At 34.6% G+C, this 25,185-nt stretch overlaps 1 protein-coding gene across 2 annotated transcripts; it reads right to left on the bottom strand.

Annotated features, from left to right (window-relative positions):
• Nucleotides 1-1,555: 1,555 nt before the first annotated feature.
• On the bottom strand, nt 1,556-21,322 carry LOC113078507 (equilibrative nucleoside transporter 1-like). 2 transcript variants are annotated; one of them, XM_026250805.1, is made up of 14 exons: nt 21,263-21,322; nt 15,791-15,828; nt 11,897-11,978; nt 11,728-11,809; nt 11,008-11,192; nt 9,700-9,839; nt 9,203-9,337; nt 8,178-8,275; nt 7,980-8,061; nt 7,634-7,707; nt 7,397-7,508; nt 7,228-7,313; nt 3,675-3,874; nt 1,556-2,777 (listed from the first exon to the last, which is right to left on the bottom strand). In XM_026250805.1, exons 3-14 carry the CDS (start codon nt 11,923-11,925, stop codon nt 2,666-2,668), a joined length of 1,335 nt encoding a protein of 444 aa, XP_026106590.1. In that variant the 5' UTR covers nt 11,926-11,978; nt 15,791-15,828; nt 21,263-21,322; the 3' UTR covers nt 1,556-2,665. The 2 variants fall into 2 exon arrangements, with proteins under 2 accessions (XP_026106590.1, XP_026106591.1); XM_026250806.1 differs by lacking the exon at nt 15,791-15,828 and having other exon boundaries at nt 2,666-2,777; nt 21,263-21,321.
• Nucleotides 21,323-25,185: the final 3,863 nt, after the last annotated feature.

Below are 25,185 nucleotides of genomic sequence, written 5' to 3'. Positions count from 1 at the left end.
GGCAGTCTTGCCCTCACTAACATGGCGGCGGCGTTGACGTATCGCAGCAACGGCTCAGAGCGGCCAATGAGGCGTCTAGTTATTTATATGTCTATGCCTCAGACTGGAAACAGCGCCATCTAGCGATTTTGGCGGCGATATTTTTCAAAATAAAAGTGTTGTTCAAAAAATGTAATCTGAAATTTGAATGATCTAATTTTGATAATCCCATGTTTTGCTGTCCAGGATCAGGTAACCCATCTTAATTTTATGCTGGATCACCCTGATCCAAATACACACTTTTTCAGTTTTCCCAATCTGGATCACTAGTAATACAGAGCCCCTAAAGGAGCATGGTGATAGAAAAAAATACTAATAATTGAGATGGATAAAAAAAAAAAAAAATTGCATTGCATTAGCAAATAGCTGCTTCTGACTGGTTCATCTCTTATGATTGTCCCAATGTAGTTTACAATCATTGATAAACAAATATATATATATATATATATATATATATATATATATATATATATATATATATATATATATGTGTGTGTGTGTGTGTGTGTGTGTGTGTTTACTGTGAACCTCGTCCATTTTATTATGCTTGTTTTGCATTCTCTGTGGAGCATTTTGGTCGACTTTGGTTGTTTTAAATGTGCTATATAAATAAACATTGTATTGTATTGTATTGTATTGTAATTTTGAATTAAATATTTTTGTTTAATACTGGCATTTGTTTTTTTTTTACCAGTTTTAAAGGTAAAGTTTTAAAGGTAATAAATAAATATAAATTAATTTATTTTTTGTTCCTGAAATCCATCCTTATGCTCAGATTTTTTTTTTTTTTTTTTATCAAAAGTATTTTGTGTTTTGGATTTTGTGATCTAATCTTTTTTCTTCTGAACAACCCATTTTCAAGATTTGATCCAATCTGATGGCCAATATCTGATCAGATTACTTTTGAAAAACTGGCCCCAGGAACTGAGTTTGACACCCCTGCTCCACTAGGACACATGTGTGAACCCGAGGAGAAATAACTTCAAATATGTCCAATGAAACTAAATAGTGCCACATCGCTTGATTAAACGTGATAATAATAAATGTGAGCCATCGAATTAGTGAAAAGATTCTGCAGCATTTGATTGCTTGTCATTAACTTTGATATTTTGTCTAATGCAATGACATTTAAATACTCTTTCCATATATAACTTGACATTAAACATCGTTTGCATGACATTGTGTAAGCAAAATCAAAATAGTTTCTAAAATATATCAATGTTTATGCAGTCTTCATTTTAGTTCCCTTGTTTCATGCCAATGACCCTGGTTAAAAGTATGGTATTTAAAAAAAAAAAAGCCTTTGTGAATGTAACAATTGGTGGATGTTGTTGCATCAAATACTAGGGAAATTTTCTTGATTTTGCCACTGGAATGACGCACTAATCAAGCAAACCGTTTTTACTGGAACCTTTCATTACCAGAGCGTTGACAAACGAGCCGTTGAGTCTCTGGAGCAGCTCACGTACTGAACAGACATCACCATCTAAATACAACCAGAAAGGTGTTTATTTGCATTCCCTTCCATTCACAAACCCACCCACCCACCGTACATTTTTTTTTTTTTTAACATCTCATTCAAAAGGCACCAAAGAAAGTTGTGCATTTACATGGTGTAAAATTGTGTCATACATGCTGCATTAATAACATTTCATTAAAAAAAAGCAGTTTAAAAAAACACGTATAAATAATAAGTTCAAATGTAACACTTTTAGACCTTCACTCTTAACTCTTACAAAATGTATTATGGCTAAATATTTGAAAACATGTTCAAATCAAATGCATTGCAAAATAAACAGCAGACATCTGAACAGATCTTAATCTTCAAAACACCACTCTAAACTTCAGCTGGGGCCCTTTAATGATGTGATACAGTACGATTAATCTAGAACCACTGCAATCAGTATTTTTGCCTCGTTTTCAGTATCAGTATATGCTTAAATGAAGAGACATTTACTTAAAAATGACTTTTGATGCTAAGTCTTGTTTTATCAAACTATCAAAATTACTAGAAAAATTACAAGTAAAAATATCTGCCAATAATGCAAGACAAACAAATTTAATTCAAAGGCAAAACCAGATTATATGGTAGATACTTTTTTTTAAGCATAAACGTACTTAATTGGGATAGATTTTTCATAAAACAAGACCTTATATAATATCAAAAAAGTCATTTTTAATTTTAAGTCATTTTAAAAACGGGAAATTAAAAAATATGTTTTGCAGTGAACTACTGCCCTAGCTGCACGTCTCTGCCATCGCTAAACGAAACTAGAACAGGACAATTAAAACGGTTAGTGCTCACACAAATGTTAAAAATAACTAAAACGGAAAGGGGTTAACCTGAACTATACATTATTGCTAAATACAGAATTGGCACACTTTACAAAAAGTATTAAAAAAAATAAAAAATGAAAACAGATTTGGCTCGTTTTATGTCTGATGAAGATGATGATGCTCATAATATCCTGATGTTGATGAAGATGCTCCTTCTTAGAATCCTGGTGTGAATATTGTCTATAACAGTTCCACTTCATTACAGACAAACGGATACACATTCTCTCTGGCTCTGTGTGTATCTAGGGTTAAAGTTCATCTTCATCATACTGAGAACCAGGCCATGCTTCTAGATCATGGCCCGGAAACCGAAGGATAACGCGGCTCCCACAGCCAAGCCAAGAGAGAGGAAAAAAGCCATGATGGCCCCTGCGGTTTCTGCTTCATGTTGAGATACTTTCCTGTGGGACGAGCACAAAACATCAGAGGACATGAAGAACTTTGACTATCTGTTAGATGAACACTATCATACAAGTGTTTAACATGTACAGAAATTATTCACAAAATATTGCTACTAGTGCTGGGTAAAAAATATTGATTTCTCTAATAGATTTTTATTTTGATGGAACCATACTGATTCTTAAATCCCAAGACTTGACTAGTCTAGAATGGTTTCAGTTAATCAACGTAACATTATTAAATCATCAAAAGCTTGTCAGTTTTCATTTGAAACAAACTCCAAGATTTAATTACAATATTCAAACAATACTGTTTATTCATTATCATTTTTACCCTTCTTCAGTATTCAATTTATGCTGGAATAAATAAGTCGTGTTTTTATGCCAGCCACCATTTAGATGTTTATTTTATAATATATCAATATAATAGTAATGTAGTTTCAAATGTGTCATGTATTGTACACAATATATATCCAAAATAATCTATACTGAATTGAGTCGAAAGCTTGGGTCATAACTGAATCGTGATATTTGTTTTCAAAACCCTAAAACCCCGCTTACATTTTCATTTAGCTGACGCTTTTATCCAAAGCGACTTACAATTACTATATATATGTCAGAGGTCGCACGCCTCTGGAGCAACTAGGGGTTAAGTGTCTTGCCCAGGGACACATTGGTGTCTCACAGTGGATTCGAACCCAGGTCTCTCACACCAAAGGCATGTGCTTTATCCACTGCGCCAACCCCACCGCTTGAAGAAATACTAGCATTTCTTTGCTGAACAAGCAGCACAACTCATTCATGTCAATGCAGCACACAAGACATGTTTACAGGATTTTTCGAGCAGCCTGACATAAGTAAGTCTATTTCACACGCAGGTTGATGATATTTTGTACGTACTTTGGTCCGAAGCACATGCAGAGGCTGGCCAGGTATCCGTTGCTGAAGGAGAAGAGGATCATGAAGATGATGTACCAGGCGTCGTGAGCGAACACCACAGGCAGGTAGTGTCTGGGCTGAACGTTACAGAGCATGAAGAGAGGAACGAACACCAAGCGTGCGATGACCAGGACGGGCAGCCAGATGCTGTCTTTACCAGGCTGAGCGGAGGACAGAGAGCACATGCTGAACACAAATATATCTGCAGGCATCATCTTCAGAACCAGATTTATTACAATTTATTTGTCGAGACATACTGTATTAGTGCACGTTGAAATTCCTGAAATTCAAACTGAAATAAGAATAAACTATTGCTGAAGAGAAATATTTAAAATCATAATTCAAATATTTAAATATTTAAAATCGTAATTCAAATATTTAAATATTTAAAATCGTAATTCAAATATTGAATTATTTAAAATCTTAATTCAAATATTTAAATATTTAAAATCGTAATTCAAAATGACACATTTTGTCATAAATTGTCAAAAGATAATGTGCATAACCATTTAACACACACACATACGCACCAACATACAGCCCTGAATCAACAAACAGAACTAACAAATATTGCTGCAAGTGTGACTGCATCATGTAATAATTATTAATTATTAATAATATTAATAATGTTCATCATCTCGCTGACTATGTCATGTATTAATTTTTCTAAAAATCCTTTCATACGTGCACAAACTGACAGTCATCACTGATAAGCTACTACTAAATATTGTAGAAACATAATTTTCTGTAAAGCTGCTTTGTAACGATTTGTATTTTAAAAAGCGCTATACAAATAAACTTGAATTAAATTCAATTGAACTTTTTTCAATTTTTAAGTAAAACTATATTGATTTGTAAAGATAAATATTTAAAACTGTAAAACAATGAAAAACACAATTACACATAAAACATACTGAAATTAAAGATTAAATTAAAAACCAATTTAAAGTGAATAACTAAACACTGAAAATAATATTTAATTAATAGAACTTATTTTAATACATAGTAATTAATATTGTTTTAATATAACATTTATATATATATATATATATATATATATAAATATATATATATATATATATATATAAATATATATATATATATATATAAATATATATATATATATATATATATATATATATATTATTTAAAATAAAATATGATTTATTTATTTTAAATATTGGGTAACACAAAAAGGTTTATTTTGTTATTTATCTTTGTTAGCATGAACATTTTCAGCATTTAGTTACTGTTAATCTCAACATTTATTAAAACATAACCAACATCAAGAAATGTTAGTGTTACCAAATATAATATAAATGTTCTCTTAGCTTCAGCAATTCTTTTAAAACAGTGCACCGTTTCGTATTATATCAAAATACACAGCTGTCATTCTCATTGAATCAGCTACCATCAGGACCTTCTCAAACCCAACCAGTGAAATCCATTCTCTTAACCAGCCAATCAGTGCATGAGAAAGACATCTTCAGCACATTCGGAGCTCGTGTGAGCATCCATGTGAAACTGGTTTCAAAACTTATGACCGAATCGAAATCTGGATCCTGTACAGCTATTGCCTGGACGTGACATCTTCAGTTCTTTAACTAGCTCACTACGTGCTGATCTACAGCTGTCACAGTTTCCCATGATGCTCAGCTCTCATTCAGATGCACATTTATGGACTCAAGAGAAACAGTGTGACATTGAGTGTGGTAACAGTGTGCATGAGCAGCACATGAGCGTGAGACAGCTGACTGCACATGAGACGTGTTCCAGTTATTAAATGCCAGGAACACTGTGAGAGCTGATCTGCTCCACTGAGGTTTCCCTGGAACTGACTTTGACTTTATATAGAGGAAGATAAGAGGCTGAATTCCATGTAAAAGTTTTATGTCTTCACAGTGACCCTCCTGAACACCAAACACATAAACACAGTCTGAGAGTCGATATTTATCTCATAATAATTCATAAACAAATACACTGAAGCCTTCATATGTACTATATTTGTATAACGATAAATAAAATCCTCTATGTCAACTATAAATAACATATCCTTGTATATTTCCTATATTTGTATTATGAAAAAAAAAATCCTTGAATATTTCCTATATTAATGTAATAAATAAATCTTTAATATTTACTTCATTTGTATAAAACAGTGATATCTACATGCTTAGAAATCAGTTTACAATTACAGATGCCACAATTACATAATCGTTCAAGGCAGCAATTAATCGTTCAGAGTCCATTTACATTATTTTGCATGCTTAAGATGTGTGTTTTTTTCTTTCTACATGTTATCCTAAGAATTTTTCCTATGTTTTAATTTTTAGTTTTAATATAACATTATAATCCCATCCATATTTTTACTTTTCTCTTTTTATTTAAAGAAGAAGATGACATTTAAGGCTTGATGCTAAAGAAAAGCAATAAATGTTTTTCAATTAGTGTTTACCGCTTGTTTATTTTCATAAAAAATATGGCATGCTTTTGCATTGACCAACGGTATAAACATAATTCAATGTAAATTGTGATAATTGTAATTATAACCGCAACTAAAATTTCAAGGGAATAATCACCAATTATGATTTTTGCAGCCATATATAACTAAAAAAGTACTGTAACATTAGTCATGAAAATAGTTTTGGTATTAGGAACAGATTAAAACGGCATGAATGAAAATAAATAGTTGCAACAGATTTTTGGTCAATAACATATTTCAGTCTATTCCGCTCACAAAGTCATCATAGGACTTCAGAAGATGGTACTTTATGAAGCTTGACAGCCTGTGGTCCCTGTATGGAAAAAGCAATCTGTTCCGCATAATATATGAAGTCACATGATTTCGGTCACTGCTCTTTAAAGCTGCGGTAGGGAACTTTTGACGCTCTAGCGGTTAATAAACAGAACTGCTTGCGTCTTGCGGAAGAACATCGTAGCTGGAACTACTTCTCTCTGTTTATGTCTATGAAGAATCACAAAGGTACTGGGTTACTCCGCCGCGGTATCCCCGAAGCAATCTAAAATAGTCTGAATATAAACACTTATTATAGGTGCACCCTAGTGATTCAGGACAAGCTAAAAACACGGTTTGGAAAATGGATTCATGGTGTACTCGCTTATTATATACATTTTTCTACATTTTGAACACAAACAAAGTTACGGACCGCAGCTCTGATTGGTTGTTTTTTACCGGGAGCGATGGAGTTTCTGCAAATGGCAATAGGACACTGGGAGGAGCCAGAGGAGCTTGATTTATTACACAGATTATCTGTCTCATATTCTACTGTCAGGACATAATGACAGGTTTAACAAATATGTAAAAAAATTTTTTTTACAAAAGTTCCCTACAGCACCTTTAAACATTTTCTAGAGAAACTACTCAACAGTGTTTTTCCTGCTCTGCTCTTTGTTCAGAAAAAAACACAACAGGATAGAGCCTTAATAAAGCATTCACAACTCGTGTTGAGAGTCCCTGTCTGACCCTGATTAACACACACACACACACACGTACCCACATACAGACAGCAGTCAGGCTCCTGCCGACCCAGTCCATCATGTTAAACAGGAGGAAGCAGGACACAGGGATGAAGTAAGTATCTGTGAAAGAGACAGAGCACATCTGCTCTCACTGGCAGAGAAGAAGTAGGAACATCGATATAATGACATGCAAACACACTCACCCCAACCGTTCCCCTCTTCAACAACAGTGGTCTTCACCTCAACAGTGACGGCTGGGAAGATGCCGATGGTGACAGCGAACACGAAGCACACAGAAAGAGCCATCACCCAGATCTACGACAGGAGACCACAGAGTATTACTAACAGACTCCTGCTCTTGTTATGCATCGCTAACTTCAGCTACGGCTTCGAGATAGCGAGCTTGGAGGGTTATGTAGGCCGCTGGTTAAAGTTAAGACCTGTTTGAAGATGCCAAACACTGACACGGCGGGTCTGCTCTCTTCATCAGTCAGGCTCTTCTCTCTTTGACCTTCTACAAGACAAGAGTAGAAAAACAGAGAGACACGAGTAACTACACAAAGCCACACCGTTTTCTGTATTTGTCATTTAGCAACAAAAAACATCATGAAAAAAAGATGTACCTTTGAAAACTTATGAAATTAGTATGAAAACGTACTTGTACACAAGGTTGGATGCACTGGAAACAGTTGTTTTATTCCAGTGGTCTCGTATATTTGTTTGTGAGTGTTTACATGTCCCTTGGGACATTAGATGATTAGAGAAACATGAAACGCTGGCTATTACCTGGTTTAAGCAAATCCATCTTGTTTTCCTGATCAGCGCTGGATCGAGAGCCACTGCTCTCAGAGAAATACTGGAAAAACTCCTGCAGAACAAACACTTTCAGTTTTTAACATGTATTCACTGAAACATCATTCTCAGCATTGATCAGTGGAAATGAATCGCAGATGTGAGTCTCAGGATCAGGGCTTGACATCATACCATTTTAGGCAGAGCGAGGTAAGAGACGATGGCCAGGAGAATGACCACACAGGCAATGATGAAGTAGCCGAAGGCACTGTCCTGTAACGCTGAGCCCGCTGGAAAACACAAGATTCAGGTCAATACCTGGCCACACCTGGAACAGATTCAGCAATTCAAACGTTCTCATGGACAGCCCTGTAGAATGGTTTTATTCGCACATAAATAAACACACAATTATCACTTACACTAACTAGCGTAGCATTTTTGTTCTGACATTTAACATCACTTTCAACCTACTTTGAATTTGTCAAATGCATTTGATAAATGTATTAATATTTTTAATCATTTTGTTCCATGCATTATTATTTTAAGGTTTTTTTATATCTAGCTTTTTTAACATTTGCTATTCTGCTTTTATTTTATAAAATTTTACTTTTATTTTTATATTTTTTTCATTTTTATTTCAGCTTTACACATCTATTTTATTCTACTTTGAATCCTTTTGTCCAGTGTTATTTTTGTATTATTTATATCGTATTATAGTATTTATTAAGATTTAAAAATTGAATTTTAAATTTTAATATTAGTTTTAGTACATTTGTTATGCGTGTTTGTCCTTTTAAGCTTTATAATTTTTTTCCGTTTCAGTTTATCAATTAATATTTAATTGTATTTCAACTTTAAACATCTATTTAAATCTACTTTGAATATGTTTTGTACAGTATTATGTTTGTATTTTTTATATTCTATTATAGTATTTGTGTGTGTGTGTGTATGTGTCTGCGTGCGTGTGTGTGTGTGTGTTTTAGTAAAATTAATTGTGCATTTGTCATTTGTATTATTTCTATCTTTTTTAATACTTCTACTTAGCTTAATTTTTTTTTTCATTTTCGAATTTTCATTTAAATTTTTGCGTGATTTGATTTTAGATTTATTTCAATAAACAGCTAAAAACAACAAAGCTGGTTTAGAATTTTCCAAATTCTGGTTCCTGCGATTTGAAAAAAGAAGAAAATAAATAGTGACAAAGGATGAACACATACAGGCGAGCGCACAGATCATGGAGAAGGCCGCAAACGCCCCTGCCAGGCCCTGTCCGCTCATGATGGGCGTAGTGTAGGACGCTGGGAGCATTCCAGCCAAACCAAACAGACTCCCTTGCAGAATGGCTCCGAACGCTGCAGAAAGAGACAGCGAAGAAGAAAAACCATGGTTAAGATTAGACATGAATGCTGATAAAAATGAGCAAAGGTTGTAATAACACAGAGCATCATGAAAGATTTCTGAGAGCTCAGTCTTGTATGATCTCCTCTTTCAAGTAGACCTTCCCCGGCTTGATTCTCCAAACATACTGGGTATTAATTTCATCATCAAAGCGTGTGTGTGAACCCAAGCCATCTTTTACTCATTATGAACCCCAAACAGAAAGCAAACCTCGTGACCCGACCACGACACGAGAGAAGACCATGACACTGAGGTCAAAGTGGCCTGGTGCAGACACACTGCAGATGATGATGATGATGATGATGGTGATACTCACAGTTGATGCAGATGATTTTGATCATAGTGAATGCAAAGAACGGCAGGGGCTCCATCTCCACCTTCACCAGCACAGCTGTGATGAGAAACACCACGAAAATGACAGACAGACTGCCTGAGATCCTCAACTTCTGAGGAATCCTGGGAGAAAACAACACAAGATCAGCTCACTGGTAACAGGGAGATTCATGCAAAGTTACACAATATCTCTGAACTGTTTATTACAACTCATTTTCCACATTTTAGAATAACAGTAAAGTCATCAAAACTGTAAAATAACACAATGAAAGATGTGAGTGAGTCATAAGGGATGTGCTTCGTTCAATATTTGCTCCAACTTATCAATTAAACTCTAGCTTTATAGAGAAACTAGACAGCTGATATTTTCCTACAAAACATTATTTTCAACATCTATCCTAAAGCCTTTAGATGAAAGAGATTCGTCAGAAACAGTTTTATTTATGAGGCAATATTTATGTGGGTTGCAAACAGATTTAATTGCAATTAATCTCATGTCTGTTTGCCATAAACATATGTGCTGTGATAAACTATAACAAATTAATTTTCATATTTTATTTAATCTATCCACATGTCATACATATGTGTATAAATATTTCATATTTGTTTTAAATATATCTAAAAATATATGTGTAATTATATGCAATACAACAATTAAATACATCCACTTGTCATATATATATATATATATATATATATATATATATATATATATATATACTGAACAAAATTATAAATGCAACACTTTGTTTTGCCCACATTATTCAAAAACAAAACAAAAGTGTTGCATTTATAATTTTGTTCAGTGTATTTTTTTAAACTAAGCACAATAATAATTGACAGTTTAAGAATATATATACACATAAAAAATAGAAATATATATAATTATATGCAATTTAATTTAACAAAATATGTAAATAATTATTTTAAGTACATTTATAATTGATAATATAATTAAATAATAATAAATTATAGAAATTTTACTTGCACTTTTTTTATAAAACATGAACATAAATAATTGCTTCTGATCTTTCTCTGTCATTGACTGGTAACTGTGACTAAGATTTAGTTTTAGTAACCAGGTTTTATTTCAGCCATCACATTTCCAAAAAGTCTTGATATCAGACACAGAACAGAATTTCAGTTAGCTTCAATGTCCAGTTGGGAAAGCTCAGTTGTGCATTAAAGAAAGCCATATTTAATATTTTAAATGAATGCCTTAACTTGGTGTCAGCTCTAATATATGTATGTTTCTGAATCGCTCTCTCATTAAACACAGAGCTCGTCTCACCTCTGGTGGATGAAGGAGTTGAGGCAGGTGAAGATGAGCAGCGGTACCATGGCACACAGCGTCATCACGTTGTTGAACTTTGACTCCAGGACGTTACGGGTGTCACCCTCTATCACCACCGACCCGTTGACTGTCTGATTGTGTTCTCCATGGGTCTGTGGGTCCTTCAGACGCTGGGTGAAGTACTGCAGAACAGATGTTGACACTTTGTACAGTTATGTTACATTAAAGAGTCATTTTTACATCAATCTGCATTTACAAAATAAAATGACACTTTCTAAATTCTTAAAGGCACAGTTCATCCAAAACTGAAAATTCTGTCAACATTTACCCTTACGTTGTAAAACTTTGGTTATTCTTCAAAACACAAACCAAAAGACCAGATTAAATCTGTTCATCATTTAAAGCGATCATAAACGCAAAAGGTTTGTGAACCACTGCTATACAGCAATAGAAAGCAATATTTACCTACATAAATGTTTTTCACAAAAACATTTGAAAGCATTTTAAATCTACAGCAGGAAACTTAATCTACAAATAAAAGATGCATTAAAAGCAATATTCATAGTTTGATCATTTTATATTTCTAAAATCCAAAACCAAAACAAATGTCCCTTTTGGGACAATGAAGTATTAAAAATCCAATATAGTTCAAAAAATCATGGATTCATATAATAACGTCCCATTAGTGTTTCATTGTTTCAACTAGACGATTGTTACCATGGTAGCAGTCATGAAGAAATTCCATGGCAGCAGAGTTCCCAGGCCCAGAATGAAGAATATGATCCATACAGCATTATACCTGGAAGACACGTCATGTTATTCACATGCAGTTTCATTACGGAGCATCTGTTTCATGTGAGAAAGTCACGCTCGCTCACACATTTACCTGTCTCGTGGAGCGCTTTCGGCTGTCATTGCGTCTGTCTGACGGATCGGTCACTGATTGGGTTCAGAAACTCGAATCAAATCTAAAATCAAGATCACATGAAAACAACCTTCATTCAGTGATGCTGAGCCACAACGCCACGGAGGATGATCTATTGTTTTATCATTTCAAACCCACTAAACTCATTTTAGTTAAATATTCAGTTTGAAAAGTCTATTTGTGCAGCTTTTCTGTAAAAAGATTTCGTCCATTTCTAAGGATAACTATGTCTAAATACTTTCTGAGGTCACTGTAGATCTCAACAGGTCTATAGTCTTCAGTATTTACCGTGGAAACATCCATTATTATTGCATTTCTTTCAAAAATATGATTCTGGTAATGGATATTCTGGCCGCCCCAACACAAACATACTGTAATATCTAAATGAATGTTTATATTTTCACTTCAGTGATGTTTTTATAAGTGCTTGCAATTAGCCTAAATCTCTAAAACAATATTTTTAACATATCAAATATTCTGCTTTATTAAACCTTGGCTATATAGTTAATAAAATAACAAAAAAGTTAATTTCCTGAGCTCAAGCGACGGCTTGTCTGGATTTAAGGGAATGAATCACAAAATCCTCTGCACTAAAGAAAGAGTGAAATAGAGATTAATCCTGCAAATCTTTGAGAATATAAATAAACGGAGAGTGAGAAACTAATGCACTCCATGATGGACAGCCTCAGAGTGTCTCTTTGCTGAATTTTCCATTAATATTGATATCTCTGAGTTTCAGTGTATTTGTTTGGTGCTTTCTGTCTTGTAGATGGATTATGTTGCTCTTAAATGATGTGCTTCAGCAAGTTGTTTCAGATAAACTGTTTGCAAACTAAAAGATTGACAACAGAGACTGTGATGTTGGTTTCTACATCTCCATGGACCATAATGAAGCTTTCTGTATGTAATAATCTGCTTAATTTATGCGGTTTATGGTGCATAAACAAATGACAATGAGCTTGAAGACATACTGATGCATTATCCTCCTCCAAAAAGCATACTGTCAGCAGTCCCATAAACACATTTTCTGAACTATCTGTACACACAGAGCCCACTGAAGTACTCTTCGTGCATTCAGCTATAATATACAAAACAAGCCTCTTAGTGAAGAGATTTATTGGCCGACAGGAGGTCAAACATAGGACGCCATATTATCAATCATTTTTAATTGTATGTTAAAAACTTCTTCACAGGGAGAAGATTAATTTGAAAGAAATTCCAAAGTTGCATTTCATATTGTGTTGAAAAACAAGGAAAAATAATGAAAAATAGGTTTTCTCCACAGCTTCTGGAATTGTGTACAATAATCAGTATTTTTCAAAGAAACTAAGAAGCATGCTCTCTTGTCTCTGCTATTCTCTTTTGGAAATTGCAAGCTATTATTTTGCAGCATTAGGAAATCTGCACAGTAATTTCAGTAATCAGGTTATGGTAAATCGGTTGAAATGCTATGGTAAGGTAATCAGTATTTTCCAAATGAAACTAAACATAAGTCACACATCCCATTACTCCCATATTTACACAAGCCAATGCACTCACTAACAGAGCTGCACTCAACAAATGAATCCCAGCAGCCTACAATCCCTCAGTCATCCGGTCAGGTTCCTGAAGAACACCTCTCGCTTCCCATTGATGGAAACACGTCATGAAACTGCTTTATGAATTATAAATGGAATATTAGAATATTTAGAATAAAAATTGTTCCCAATTCCCAACTTAAGTCCTGGCTGTATTTTACAATTGTTACTACACTTTAAAAAAAAAAAAAAAAGTTCCAACAGAGGGTTTTTGCATCAATGCAATAGACAAACCATTTTTGGTTCCCCAACAAACTTTTCACTGATCGGTTTTTTAAAGAACCTTTTTTTTTTTCTCAATGTGAGGAAAATTTTTATAATCTAAATAACATTTATTTTCCACTAAAGCAGGGCCGGGTTTTATATCTAATATTAGAGATATTATTGAGAATAATCAATATAAAAATACAAAATATCCTGAATATCGAATATTGTTGGAAATTAAAGAGTAATGTGCCAAAGATGGCACCAACAAACTTAAAAATGAAAGGTTCTTTATTGATGGTTCCATTAAAAACCTTTAACATCAATGGATGTTTTTCCATTCCACAAACAGGTTTTTTATAGTAGAAAAGGGTTCTTTAGATTTTCAAAATGTTCTTTACACTAAGAAAAAAAAACTGTTATTTTAAGTTCTGTTAGCTAAAAGGTTTATTGGGGAACCAAAAATGGTTCCTCTATGAAATAACTGTGAAACGCCCCTCTTGGAACCATTACTCCTCCAAATTAGCCAAGAATTGCTCCTGTGGTTCAGGAACTAAGAGATTTTAACTCCAGTGGGAACATATACAATGTCATAGAGCATCTCTTAAACTAGAAACCACTGAGAGACTTATGTTCACCAATAAAAATATGTGAAACACCTATATAATTGTTGGTCTTATTGCTTCGATTGTTAGGTCACTTTGGAAACCTCTTGAAATCTCCAACCCTAGTTTTGCTTTAAACTACCTCAAATAACATTGACAACACCTTTTAATTCATACACATGATGCCTATTTGAGTTCGATGTGTAAAAATGAGGTAAGGGCTTTGGATTGTGAAAACTAGGTGTTAGATACTAGAAGTCACCTTTGTGAATTTCAGAATAAAAGGAAAGTTAATGAATTCTGAATAAAGATTATTTAAAAAAAATGTATTTGGAATAACATGGATTTCATTTGGAATAACCAGGATTGTGCATTAAGAAAGTAACTGTAAAAATGATTTCTGATTTCTTCTTTTTGATTTCTAGTTCTGTATCAGACTTTATTTGCACAGTAATATGTTTTGTGCTGACAGCTGCACACAATACTATTTAGGAAACCCACATATGTTTTGGCAGTTTTGCGCATTACACAAGCATGCGGTCAGAGTTGCACACTATGCATTCATGCCACATGAGTTACATTAGGAACATTTTTGGATAAAGCTGACATGAATCTCATCTAAAGTGCACGAGAAGGGCATGCACATCTACTATCCAAACCACAAGCATATGCATCAGCATCATGACACTTCAAACTCTTTATAAAAATCTTTATAGAAATATTTATAGAAAACTAAACACCACAAACAGACAAACTGTAAATAAAACTGAGTTGTTGCTTTTTTTCTTCTTCTTCTTTTAATAACAGTAACATATATCCCATCAGGATCCAAACACAATTTTTTTTATTACTTTTATTTTTTTATCTGTGCAGTGTCAAACAGAAAAAAAGTTAATAATATAAATTATATTATATAATAAAGTCAATAATCCAAGACGACAATAACAAAGTCGTTTTTCCCAGATAAAGAAGCATCAGAAAGTTTCACATCAAAAATCAACCCTTTCAACTGTAAATGTATCAAAAAATAAATAAATAAATAAATTGACGAGTAGGAATTAACACCACAGACCAAAAACTATTTGTGAATGACTCGATACATGCTCAACCACAAACAATAAAATAACACTGTTTGACACATTAACAACTTAATCAACACATATTTATAAATATTAAAGATAATATCTATCGCGGTATGTGTCACTGAGAATATAAAGTCGCGTCGCGAATTTGGCGCTCGATTTATCCCGCTCTCGCACGCTACATTTAAAACAGCGGGTAGCCTACTAAAACCCACGTGCTTTGACAACACTGGATGCGTTGTTACCCAATAACACGGTTTGTTCAACTTTTGACCATCGATGTATGAAAATACGAAAATCAAAGGAGCAGTAAATCGCGCGATAACAGTGAACGTCAGAAATGTGTGTGAGAAGTGAGTAAAGTACTGTAGTAAACATGAGCCCTACCTTCACGTGTGGTGAGTAGAAATAGAAGACTGCTGAGTCTGAGAGAGAGAGAGAGAAGGAGAGAGCTGTGTGTGAGGAGGGATGATGAGGAGGAGGAGGAGGAGGAGGGATAGAGCTCGACTAATGTAGGCTGCTACACAGTTTGATAACACTAGATCTTTACCTTTTCAATAATAACTACAACACTTACTGATGATGTGAATCATCACATTAGTTTAGCTCGGACTAAAAAAGGTTTCTAATGAAAAGTTTGGACACTTGACAAAGGCTTCTGCCTAAGCGCTTGAAATTAGGTTTTTTTTTTAGAAACACAGTGTCTTCTTATGAATTTCCCCACAGACACATTTTCTATTATAGGCTATAAGCATTTATTAATTAATTTATTCAATTCAATTCAATAGACAGAGTAGATAAAGGAATTCTGAACATGAGGGGGAAAATACACATGACATGAAGTACAAAGAATGTCCTAATATTTACACAAAAAGAAGCACAACTGTATTTGCACCCATGTTATTTCAAAGTTTTTTTGACTTTATTATTTGTGCAAAATGGAAAATAGCCATAATAAAAATGAAGTGTCCAAAGTTTCTCTCCCACTGAATGCACTGCACTGAAAGCACCAAACATTGCAAAGCCAACACTGAATAGCATAATTTATATGTAACTATGTATTAAATTAAAAATAAATTAATCCATACTTGAACAAAAATAATTATTTGTCATTGTTACTTTTTTAATCCCCCCAACCCCCCCCCCACCCCCCCATGACATGGTGGGCCAAATCAAAAGCCATGGATGTGCACATGGTTTGTGCATATCTGATCTAGACATACTTTCTCGGTCATCTATGAGGTGTTACAATCCATCATGGCCAAATTTAACATCTCCTAAAGCATGTGACAGCAAGCTTTGCACTTCATCTTTGCTGTTGACTATGACAGACATCTGTTGTTCTGTCTGTAGTGAGGAGATGCACACTTTCCCTGTGACGTTCCACACCCAGAGGAACCAGGGTTTGCTGTTCAACTCACACGAGGTGAAAACTCCCATCAGAACACAGCTGTGCTTCCTGACATTCCTGAAGGAACTGCACATCTTTATCGCATTTTCAAGGACGTGTTGTTTAAAGCTGAGGTACTGCAGCTGAATGAATATTTAGTAGTGTCACTGTCATGTGCTGAACAAGTTTGAGCTCTCCTAAATTCAGTTTAATTGCTTGCAAAGCAAAGCATCACTATGCTGTTTGCTTATTCTCCTTCTTATTACTATTATTTTTCGGTAAAAACTTCGGCGCGTTCAGTTCTTGCCATTTTTTTATATTTGTATATATTAAAATAAAGAACATTGTGACTTTTCATCTTAATATTCAGACTTCTTCCATCACAATTCTGAAGCAATTCAAAAAGTGAACTGAGAAGACCATTCTGAATTTCAATAAACTGTGAGAAAATGTCTCACAATTCTGAATTTTCTTCTCAGAATTCTGTTTCATTTTTTACCCTGTGATGGAATCTAGGGTAAAATTATAAAACTAAATAAAAATGGACCCTTTTTACACTTAATAGTCTAATGTTACTTGATTCATCCGTGGATACTATAGTAAAGAAAAAAGTTTTAGTCATAATCATTCAACCTCTAACTTTGATCAAATAGTGATTGAGGCATCATTTTAGTAAAATTCACTTTCAGGTCCGGCTCCAATCAGCAACTTTTCATGATACACTCAATTCTTATGTGCATCAATATATCTGATAGACCTGTGTGATTTCTAATTAAAATACAGTTTAACAGCAGTGCCAAGAAAACAAGATGATGTTCATTTTCAAAGCACTTTGAATGTCTTGTTTTGACATGTTTACGTCTGTAGGTTGGGTTCAGTGTCAGATGAATTTGTAGAACTGGCAACCGTGTTGTATTCTTATGGTCTGCTGCTTGAAAACAACTGTGTGGTTAGATTCTGTTTGGACTTGCAGTCTGACCGCGTCCACCTACACCCTGTCTCGTCTGAATGCTGCCGTGGTTGGAGTGAGACAGTCTCTCCATGGATATGAAGTTTAATAAGTATACGTCCAAAAAACGTAGGAGGGAACAAAAACTCCAAACAAGCACTTCTTGTGCAATATATACCTTACAACAACAGTTATCAGCTTCAAGATGAGTGCTACATACTGTTAGCATTAAGAATGACGTCCAAGAGCCTTCACTGCCTCCATTCAAATATACAGTAGAGACCAAAAGTTTGGACACACCTCCTCATTCAAAGAGTTTTCTTTATTTTCATGACTATGAAAATTGTAGAGTCACACTGAAGGCATCAAGGGCTATTTGACCAAGAAGGAGAGTGATGGGGTGCTGCACCAGATGACCTGGCCTCCACAGTCACCGGACCTGAACCCAATCCAGATGGTTTAGGGGTGAGCTGGACCGCAGACAGAAGGAAAAAGGGCCAACAAGTGCTAAGCATCTCTCGTGGAACTCCTTCAAGACTGTTGGAAGACCATTTCAGGTGACTACCTCTTGAAGCTCATCAAGAGAATGCCAAGAGTGTGCAAAGCAGTAATCAAAGCAAAAGGTGGCTACTTTGAAGAACCTACAATATGACATATTTTCAGTTGTTTCACACTTTTTGTTATGTATATAATTCCATATATAATTCCACCTGTGTTAATTCATAGTTTTGATGCCTTCAGTGTGAATCTACAATTTTCAGAATGAAAACAGAAAGTTTTATGGGTAAATGTGAGTCATCAGCTTGAAATAAAATTGATGACATTATCTTTCCGAGGTCAGTTGATCTGGAAAGAGAGGTTCTGGGAATAAGAAAACTGAATTCAATCAGTAAAATGTTCCATATTTTTGAAGCCCCTTTTGAAAACCATCCCATTTTGAGTCATGTCAGTATTTGTATAAAAATACATACTTTCTTTGACAATACCATATATTGGGTGAACTACTCCTTAGTAAATGTATATAGATTTAATTTATTCAGTCTGCTGTTTTTGTTCAGACCATTGCGAAAAATTATATATATAATTTTGAATCAGTTTTCTTTAATCAAGTTACATTTCAATGCAAGTGAATGCAAAATAAATGCAATAATTAAAGCCACCTCCATTTATTTAAATTCTTTGATTTCATGCTAAAAAAATTAATCTGGGGTATTAAACAATATAATACAAAAAGCAATAGCTTTAAGCATGTCAGACTGCAACCAGGCACTACACATTTTAGACTATAAATCTGTTTTGAAGTTATTATCAAGATTATTTTTACATAGCTGTTGATATTAGATATATAATGATGACAGTTAGCTATAAATACTATCACAATATTGTTGAAATTAGCTGGAAATGTAAAAAAAAAAAACTCTCAAACACACACTGAAATCATTTCACCAAACTGTATGTTTCATGAAAACCAATGGATTTTAAACAAATACAAATATTGGTTGGGTGACTTACAGCTTAACATGTTATCTACTAACATGTTCTACGTATTCAAATAAAGGTTTGATAAAATAAACGTTTTTAGTGATAAATCTCACATTTCAGTTTTTAAATATATAATTTAAATATTTAATTTTAGTTAAATTTAGTTTTTTTTTATATATAGTCCTAGACAGGTGTTGATAAAATCTGAATGAATCCAGAATGATATTACAAAAGAAACTAGCTGGAGCTAAAGCATTGTCAAGATGTGTTTTCTCAAACATTATTAGTAAAACTGACAGATTTCACAGAGATCTTGTTGGAGAAAGCACCCAAACATAGAGCGGGCCATTCTCTGATTTTTATCTGCAGACAAGAAAAGGGTCTTCCTGCTGAATCTTCTAAGGGAGGAGTATCCTGACGTCCACTCAAAACACAACATGTCCCATTGTCCTCACCCCACTATCACCTGAGGCATAGCGGGCAAAGACAACAAGAGGAAACCTGGTTTAACCGACCCAGTGACCCACGTTCCTTTGATACGTTTTGCTGTTGAAAGGGTCTAACATCCTGATGAGCGGACAACAGATCAGCCCTACTGGACCGTCTAATAAAATAAAAAATCCAGAAATCCACATATTAAATTCACCCCAAAATCTAAATTTGCTGAAAATTTTCTCGCCCTCAGGCCATCTAAGATTTGAGTTTGTTGCTTCATCTGAACAGATTTGAAGAAATTCACCATTCCATCACTTGTTCATCAATGGATGCTCTGGAGTGAATGGGTGCCGTCGGAATGAGAGTCCAAACAGCTGATAAAAGCATCACAATACGTAATCCACACCACTCCAGTCCATCAGTTAACATCTCGCAAAGCCAAAAACTGCATGTTTGTGAGAAACTAGTCCATCATTATGATGCTTTTAACTTAAAAACTTTGCTTTTTGATAAAATACAAGTCCTCTGTCCATGATATTGCATTCTCCAGTGAAAAAAGTCATCAGGAGAGAACAAGCAAAAACAGTTCAAAATAAATATGTGGGTGGATTTTGATGTGAGAGGACAACAGGGGATGGAATATATTTACTGTAAGAATCATTATTTTGAATTATATTTTAGCCGGAACCAACAGTTTGAGGTTAAAAAAAGCCTTAAAGGTGGATTTGTTTCTCACAAACACGCAGCTATTCACTTCACAAGTAATCAGTTGATGGATTATTGTGAGGTTTTTATTTATTTAGCTGTTTGGACTCTAATTCTGACGGCACCCATTCACTGCACAGGATCCACTGGTGAGCAAGTGATGCAATGCTACACCTCTTCCGATGATGCAACAAACTCCTGAGAGAGAGTAAATTTTCAGCAAATTTTCATTGGGTGAACTGCTCCTTGTATGTTCCCGACAACGATATAAAACACCTTGACTTCATCAAAAACACAAATGGTTCAGCTGGTTTACACAACTTGAGTTCAAACACGTCCTCTACTGGCCTTCGTTCCTTTATTAGGAAATTACTTCATTAGGGAAAACCAAAACTAAAGCTTCATATCTGCTCTCCTCTAATTTTCTGATGTAGTACAGATTAGATAAGACAAAAATGGGGATGTTAAGTGGTAAGACATCCTCCGCAGTAAAATCACAAGCAGAACCAAGCTGCAAAGTACTCACAAACACAGCTAGAATAACAACATCACTGACTCCACGTCTGAAGTCAACACATCACATGACCAGCTCTCCAGAGAAACACAATGGCCCGACTCTTTTAAGGTTAGTCTTATGACCTTGCATTTAAACCCACTAGACCTCAACATGTCAGAAATTAGCAAACATTTTTCATGCTACATTTACTGCAGGAAATATATGAACACTGGCCTTTGAAAATATTGCAAAGTAGGAATGACATTCAACCAGGTCATTTACAGAATACAAGGAAACTTTCATAAAATCTAATATGCAATAAGCACAATTCCGTGAAGCCAACATCTTAAGTTAACTGTTGCTTCAGCACACGTTTAACAAACACCATGTCACATTTCTTACCTGAACTTGTGTGTCTATGTGTACGTACTGCTGTGCTGCTGCTGGCTTCGTAGTGTTATGGCTCTAATTTCATCTGTACTGGCAGACGACTCCTTTAAAGTCACATCCACTGCAGATGGAGGTAGTACCAGTATTATAAATAGCATAAAAAGTAGACAAAAATACTTTATTACTAGGCAGGGCGCACTTTAAAATAAATCTCCAGCTAGCTTGCCTTCCAAACCCATAAAACAAACATCAACATTTATTTACTGTAAAACTCCTTCTTACATCTCAGCATATTAAAACATATCTAAAAATCTAAAACATATTATTATAATTTTTAATATATTATTATTATTATAGTAACTGTCTAATGTCATTTATTTTGTCATCCTTACTCTGATTTTATTCCCTCTCTGCACTGTTGGCACGCCAGACGACCTCAGAAACAAGCTCTAGACTAACTTTGGAAAGTTTTACAGAAGTTTATTTACAAGTGGGCTCTTTACCACTGGGCACAGTGTTTCGCTGTTCTTAAAATCATTGGAAATGGCACTTTGGAAAATCTTGCAGAAAAGTATTCATCCGCATCTGTTGTGGGATCTTACTGCCCAAAAAAAGAGACTCCACCTTTAAACTGGAGTCAAAATTGAACCCCACTGAAATATCAGGTTAACTTACAACCATCTAAAAATCCATCTCAAGATAAAAATCCTTATTTTAAGGGAGTATTTAAGGTGGATAGAAGCATCAAAGAATAAAATATGTGCTAGATTTAAAAAAAATGAAAAATGGGCATCATTTAATTAATACATTTATTAATATTCATTATAAATAGGGCGAAAAACTTCAATTTCTGATGTTACTGTAATTCTGTTTGTTTAATGAATCAAAATAATAACAAATATTGATACTATAAATGTTTTAATTAGCAATTTTATAACTAAGTATAAATTAAACATTTATGGTTATGAGATGATATAATTTTCAGGGGATTTTATTTTATTGCAACTGCTCTTCAATATTATAAATATGGATATAAAAGCCTATATTTTGGGTCAAACATTTTACAATTACGTCTATGAAAACAAAAAATATGTAACCTAAAGTCTTGTTTCAATGCCAAATGCTGCGTGGTAGTTATAATATATTTATTAGTGAAAATGGGTAAAAAACTGACTCTTTCTGAAGGGTTAAACACATGAGTTTAACATAATGGGCCTTTTTTTACTGTTTTCACAAACTATCTGTTCTCCACAATCTATATATTACACGAGTCTCTCTCGAGTCTTTCTCACACTCGAGCTTAAATTGTTGCTTTCTTGTCTGATTCTTCCTGATTGTTCTGTCTTATTGTCTCCGTATGTTTAAAGGGAACCTAAACGCGGTGTTTATTTAACATGGTGTGGAGTTTTCACATGCTGGCCTTCCTCTCCCATGAACTCTGAGGCTCTGTAGTTTTCTCTCGGTCATGTTGTGTTTTCATGACCCGCAGCTGATGTCGCAGTGAGCGATGGGAATCAAACAGCAGGTAGCACTCGTGTGGGGTTTTTCTCTAAACATGGGTGTTCAGAATCTTTCGTGCAATGCCAGAAAGGCTGCTTCTTATCTTGTGAAGGAAGTGTTTTTGTCTGCTTCAGGGTCAAAAATTATAAGATAGATAGATAGATAGATAGATAGATAGATAGATAGATAGATAGATAGATAGATAGATAGATAGATAGATAGATAGATAGATAGATAGAACAACAGAATGACAGAACAATATATAGAACAATAGATGATAGAACGATAGAACAGTTTCTTCTTTGACTGAAACCTGAGCACTGAACTCTCCAAAAGCAACATTTCTGAGATGGCGCTTTCACTCCTCTGTTTATTTGAACCTCATTTTCCACATGCCTCGTTTATCTATCAAAACATGTCTCTGCTCATTATTGTGCAGAGAGAGAAATATGCTTCACATAGTCATCATTCATCAGATATTTGCAGGGATTAACCTCAGTCCCGTTCCTCGAGCTGATTAATTCCTCTCATCCCTCCTTTATTTAGGTCAGGCCATGGGGTCTCCTGGCTCGGTCCCATGGAGGACACGGGTCATGCGTGTCTTCTCAACACTATCGCATTAAAGCCGATTGGGTGGAGTGGGATAACTGTGAGGTCAGAAGAGGTTAAGAATTTCTAGCTAATTCGTTTTAAGTTATTGCCAGTGGCCCGTCATTTCTTCTGAGGCTGGAAGATCCTCACTGCAGCATGTGTTACTTATCTTCAACTCTGTGGCATAAGCAGAATTTATGGTTTGGGTGGGTCTCCAAAAATACGGGTGGGAGAATTTAAGGGAGAAGCATGTAATTTATTCTGCACTGGATGGGAGAAGTTTCTCGAAAACACACTGATCATTACAACAGAGCCACAGCAAACAATGCACACAATTGACAGTTTAAGATCAATGTTAGCACACAACAGAAACAGCTGAAAATGAAAACACAATGTGCAGTATATTCTAAGGTTTTTCTGCTTGTGAATGCATGTACAGAACTGACAAGAGGGAACAGACTGTGCACAGTATGGGGCGGCACACATTTAGCACACACATCTAATGCCTATCTGGACCTCACTACTCTTATTTTAGTTTAGATTCTTTGCATTTGTATATGCTGAATCACATGGAGCTTCCTGGGCTGCACTTAAAGACACTTTAATGAGGCCTTAAAGAAGAATCTACCGGATATTTTGGGGATTTTCTCATGGGATATCCTGTGGGGGTCTGACCCGAAACAGCATGTGGGCTGCAGTTGTCTACATTCAGCTGTCAAGATCAGTTCATTTAATCAAACGCTGACAGAACACTTACTCACTGTGAGTCTTTATGGAATTTAATTAGTATTAGTAATTTAAATTTCATTTATATTAAAATAATTTATATTAGTAATTTATGAATAAAGAAATGACTTAATATAAAGTAATGAATAATTAATAATTAATTATAAAAATTATTTTATAATAAATAATATTTTATTTATAATTATAAAATGTCTTAGCTATTCAGGTAAATATGGCATTAATTAATAAGCATAATCATAATTCCTTAACAACAATAACACACTTGTCTTTTTTGGGTGCTCTGTCTAACATAATGACATACTTTCTTCATTTGATATAAATGAGAGTTTTCAAAAACTTTTTCAAACAAAACCAAAATGTGTCCCTGGTCATTTGTCAATCTTAATACACACTTTGTGTTCTCAGGGCTTGTTCTCAGATGTTTGTGGGTGTGTGTTATGTGCATACACTGAGGAATTATGAACCGAGCTATTCAGAGAACAATGCATCCAAAGACAATAGCAACTGGAGTGCATCTGTATAATAAATGAACAAGCACTTATTGTCTGTCAGTAATCATCTTGACATATGAAAACTTCTCTGGCTGGGGTTTCCAGCTGCCCATCCGCTGTATTGTGTGAGTCTCCTGTGCTTGTTAAGAGGCAGAGAAAAAAAATAGACAGAGAGAGGTTTTGCCTTAAATAGATTCACCGATGGGGGTTTCCCTCATCTTCCACTCATTATAATAACATTGAACTTTTCTTAAAATGCACCATCAAATTGAAGTATTGCAAAATATTTGGATATGATATTATGCACTCCCAAAACGTTGGTCTGTGAAGCATGATGCATGATAAATTAAACAACTGATCAATTAATTATTTAGATCTAGTTATTGAGTTGCAAGAATAAAAGCATTAGTTAATGCTTGTAAAATACCCAAATGGCCAATAGTGCTCCTCCAGATGGAAATCAGCAGTGCCTGGATTATTGTGCAACATAAACAATGTCCTAAACAATAACAAAAAATAAAACACAACAACACAATTGTGCAACAAATCAGCCATGAGAGAAGTACAACGACATCCACGATAGAAACACTTTTGCAACTCTTGCTT

The sequence above is a fragment of the Carassius auratus genome, unplaced genomic scaffold, assembly GCF_003368295.1.
Source record: "Carassius auratus strain Wakin unplaced genomic scaffold, ASM336829v1 scaf_tig00025916, whole genome shotgun sequence".
Taxonomy (NCBI): Eukaryota; Metazoa; Chordata; class Actinopteri; order Cypriniformes; family Cyprinidae; genus Carassius; species Carassius auratus.
Note: the sequence above shows the minus strand (reverse complement) of the source record. Positions and strands in the feature narration are given on the sequence as shown.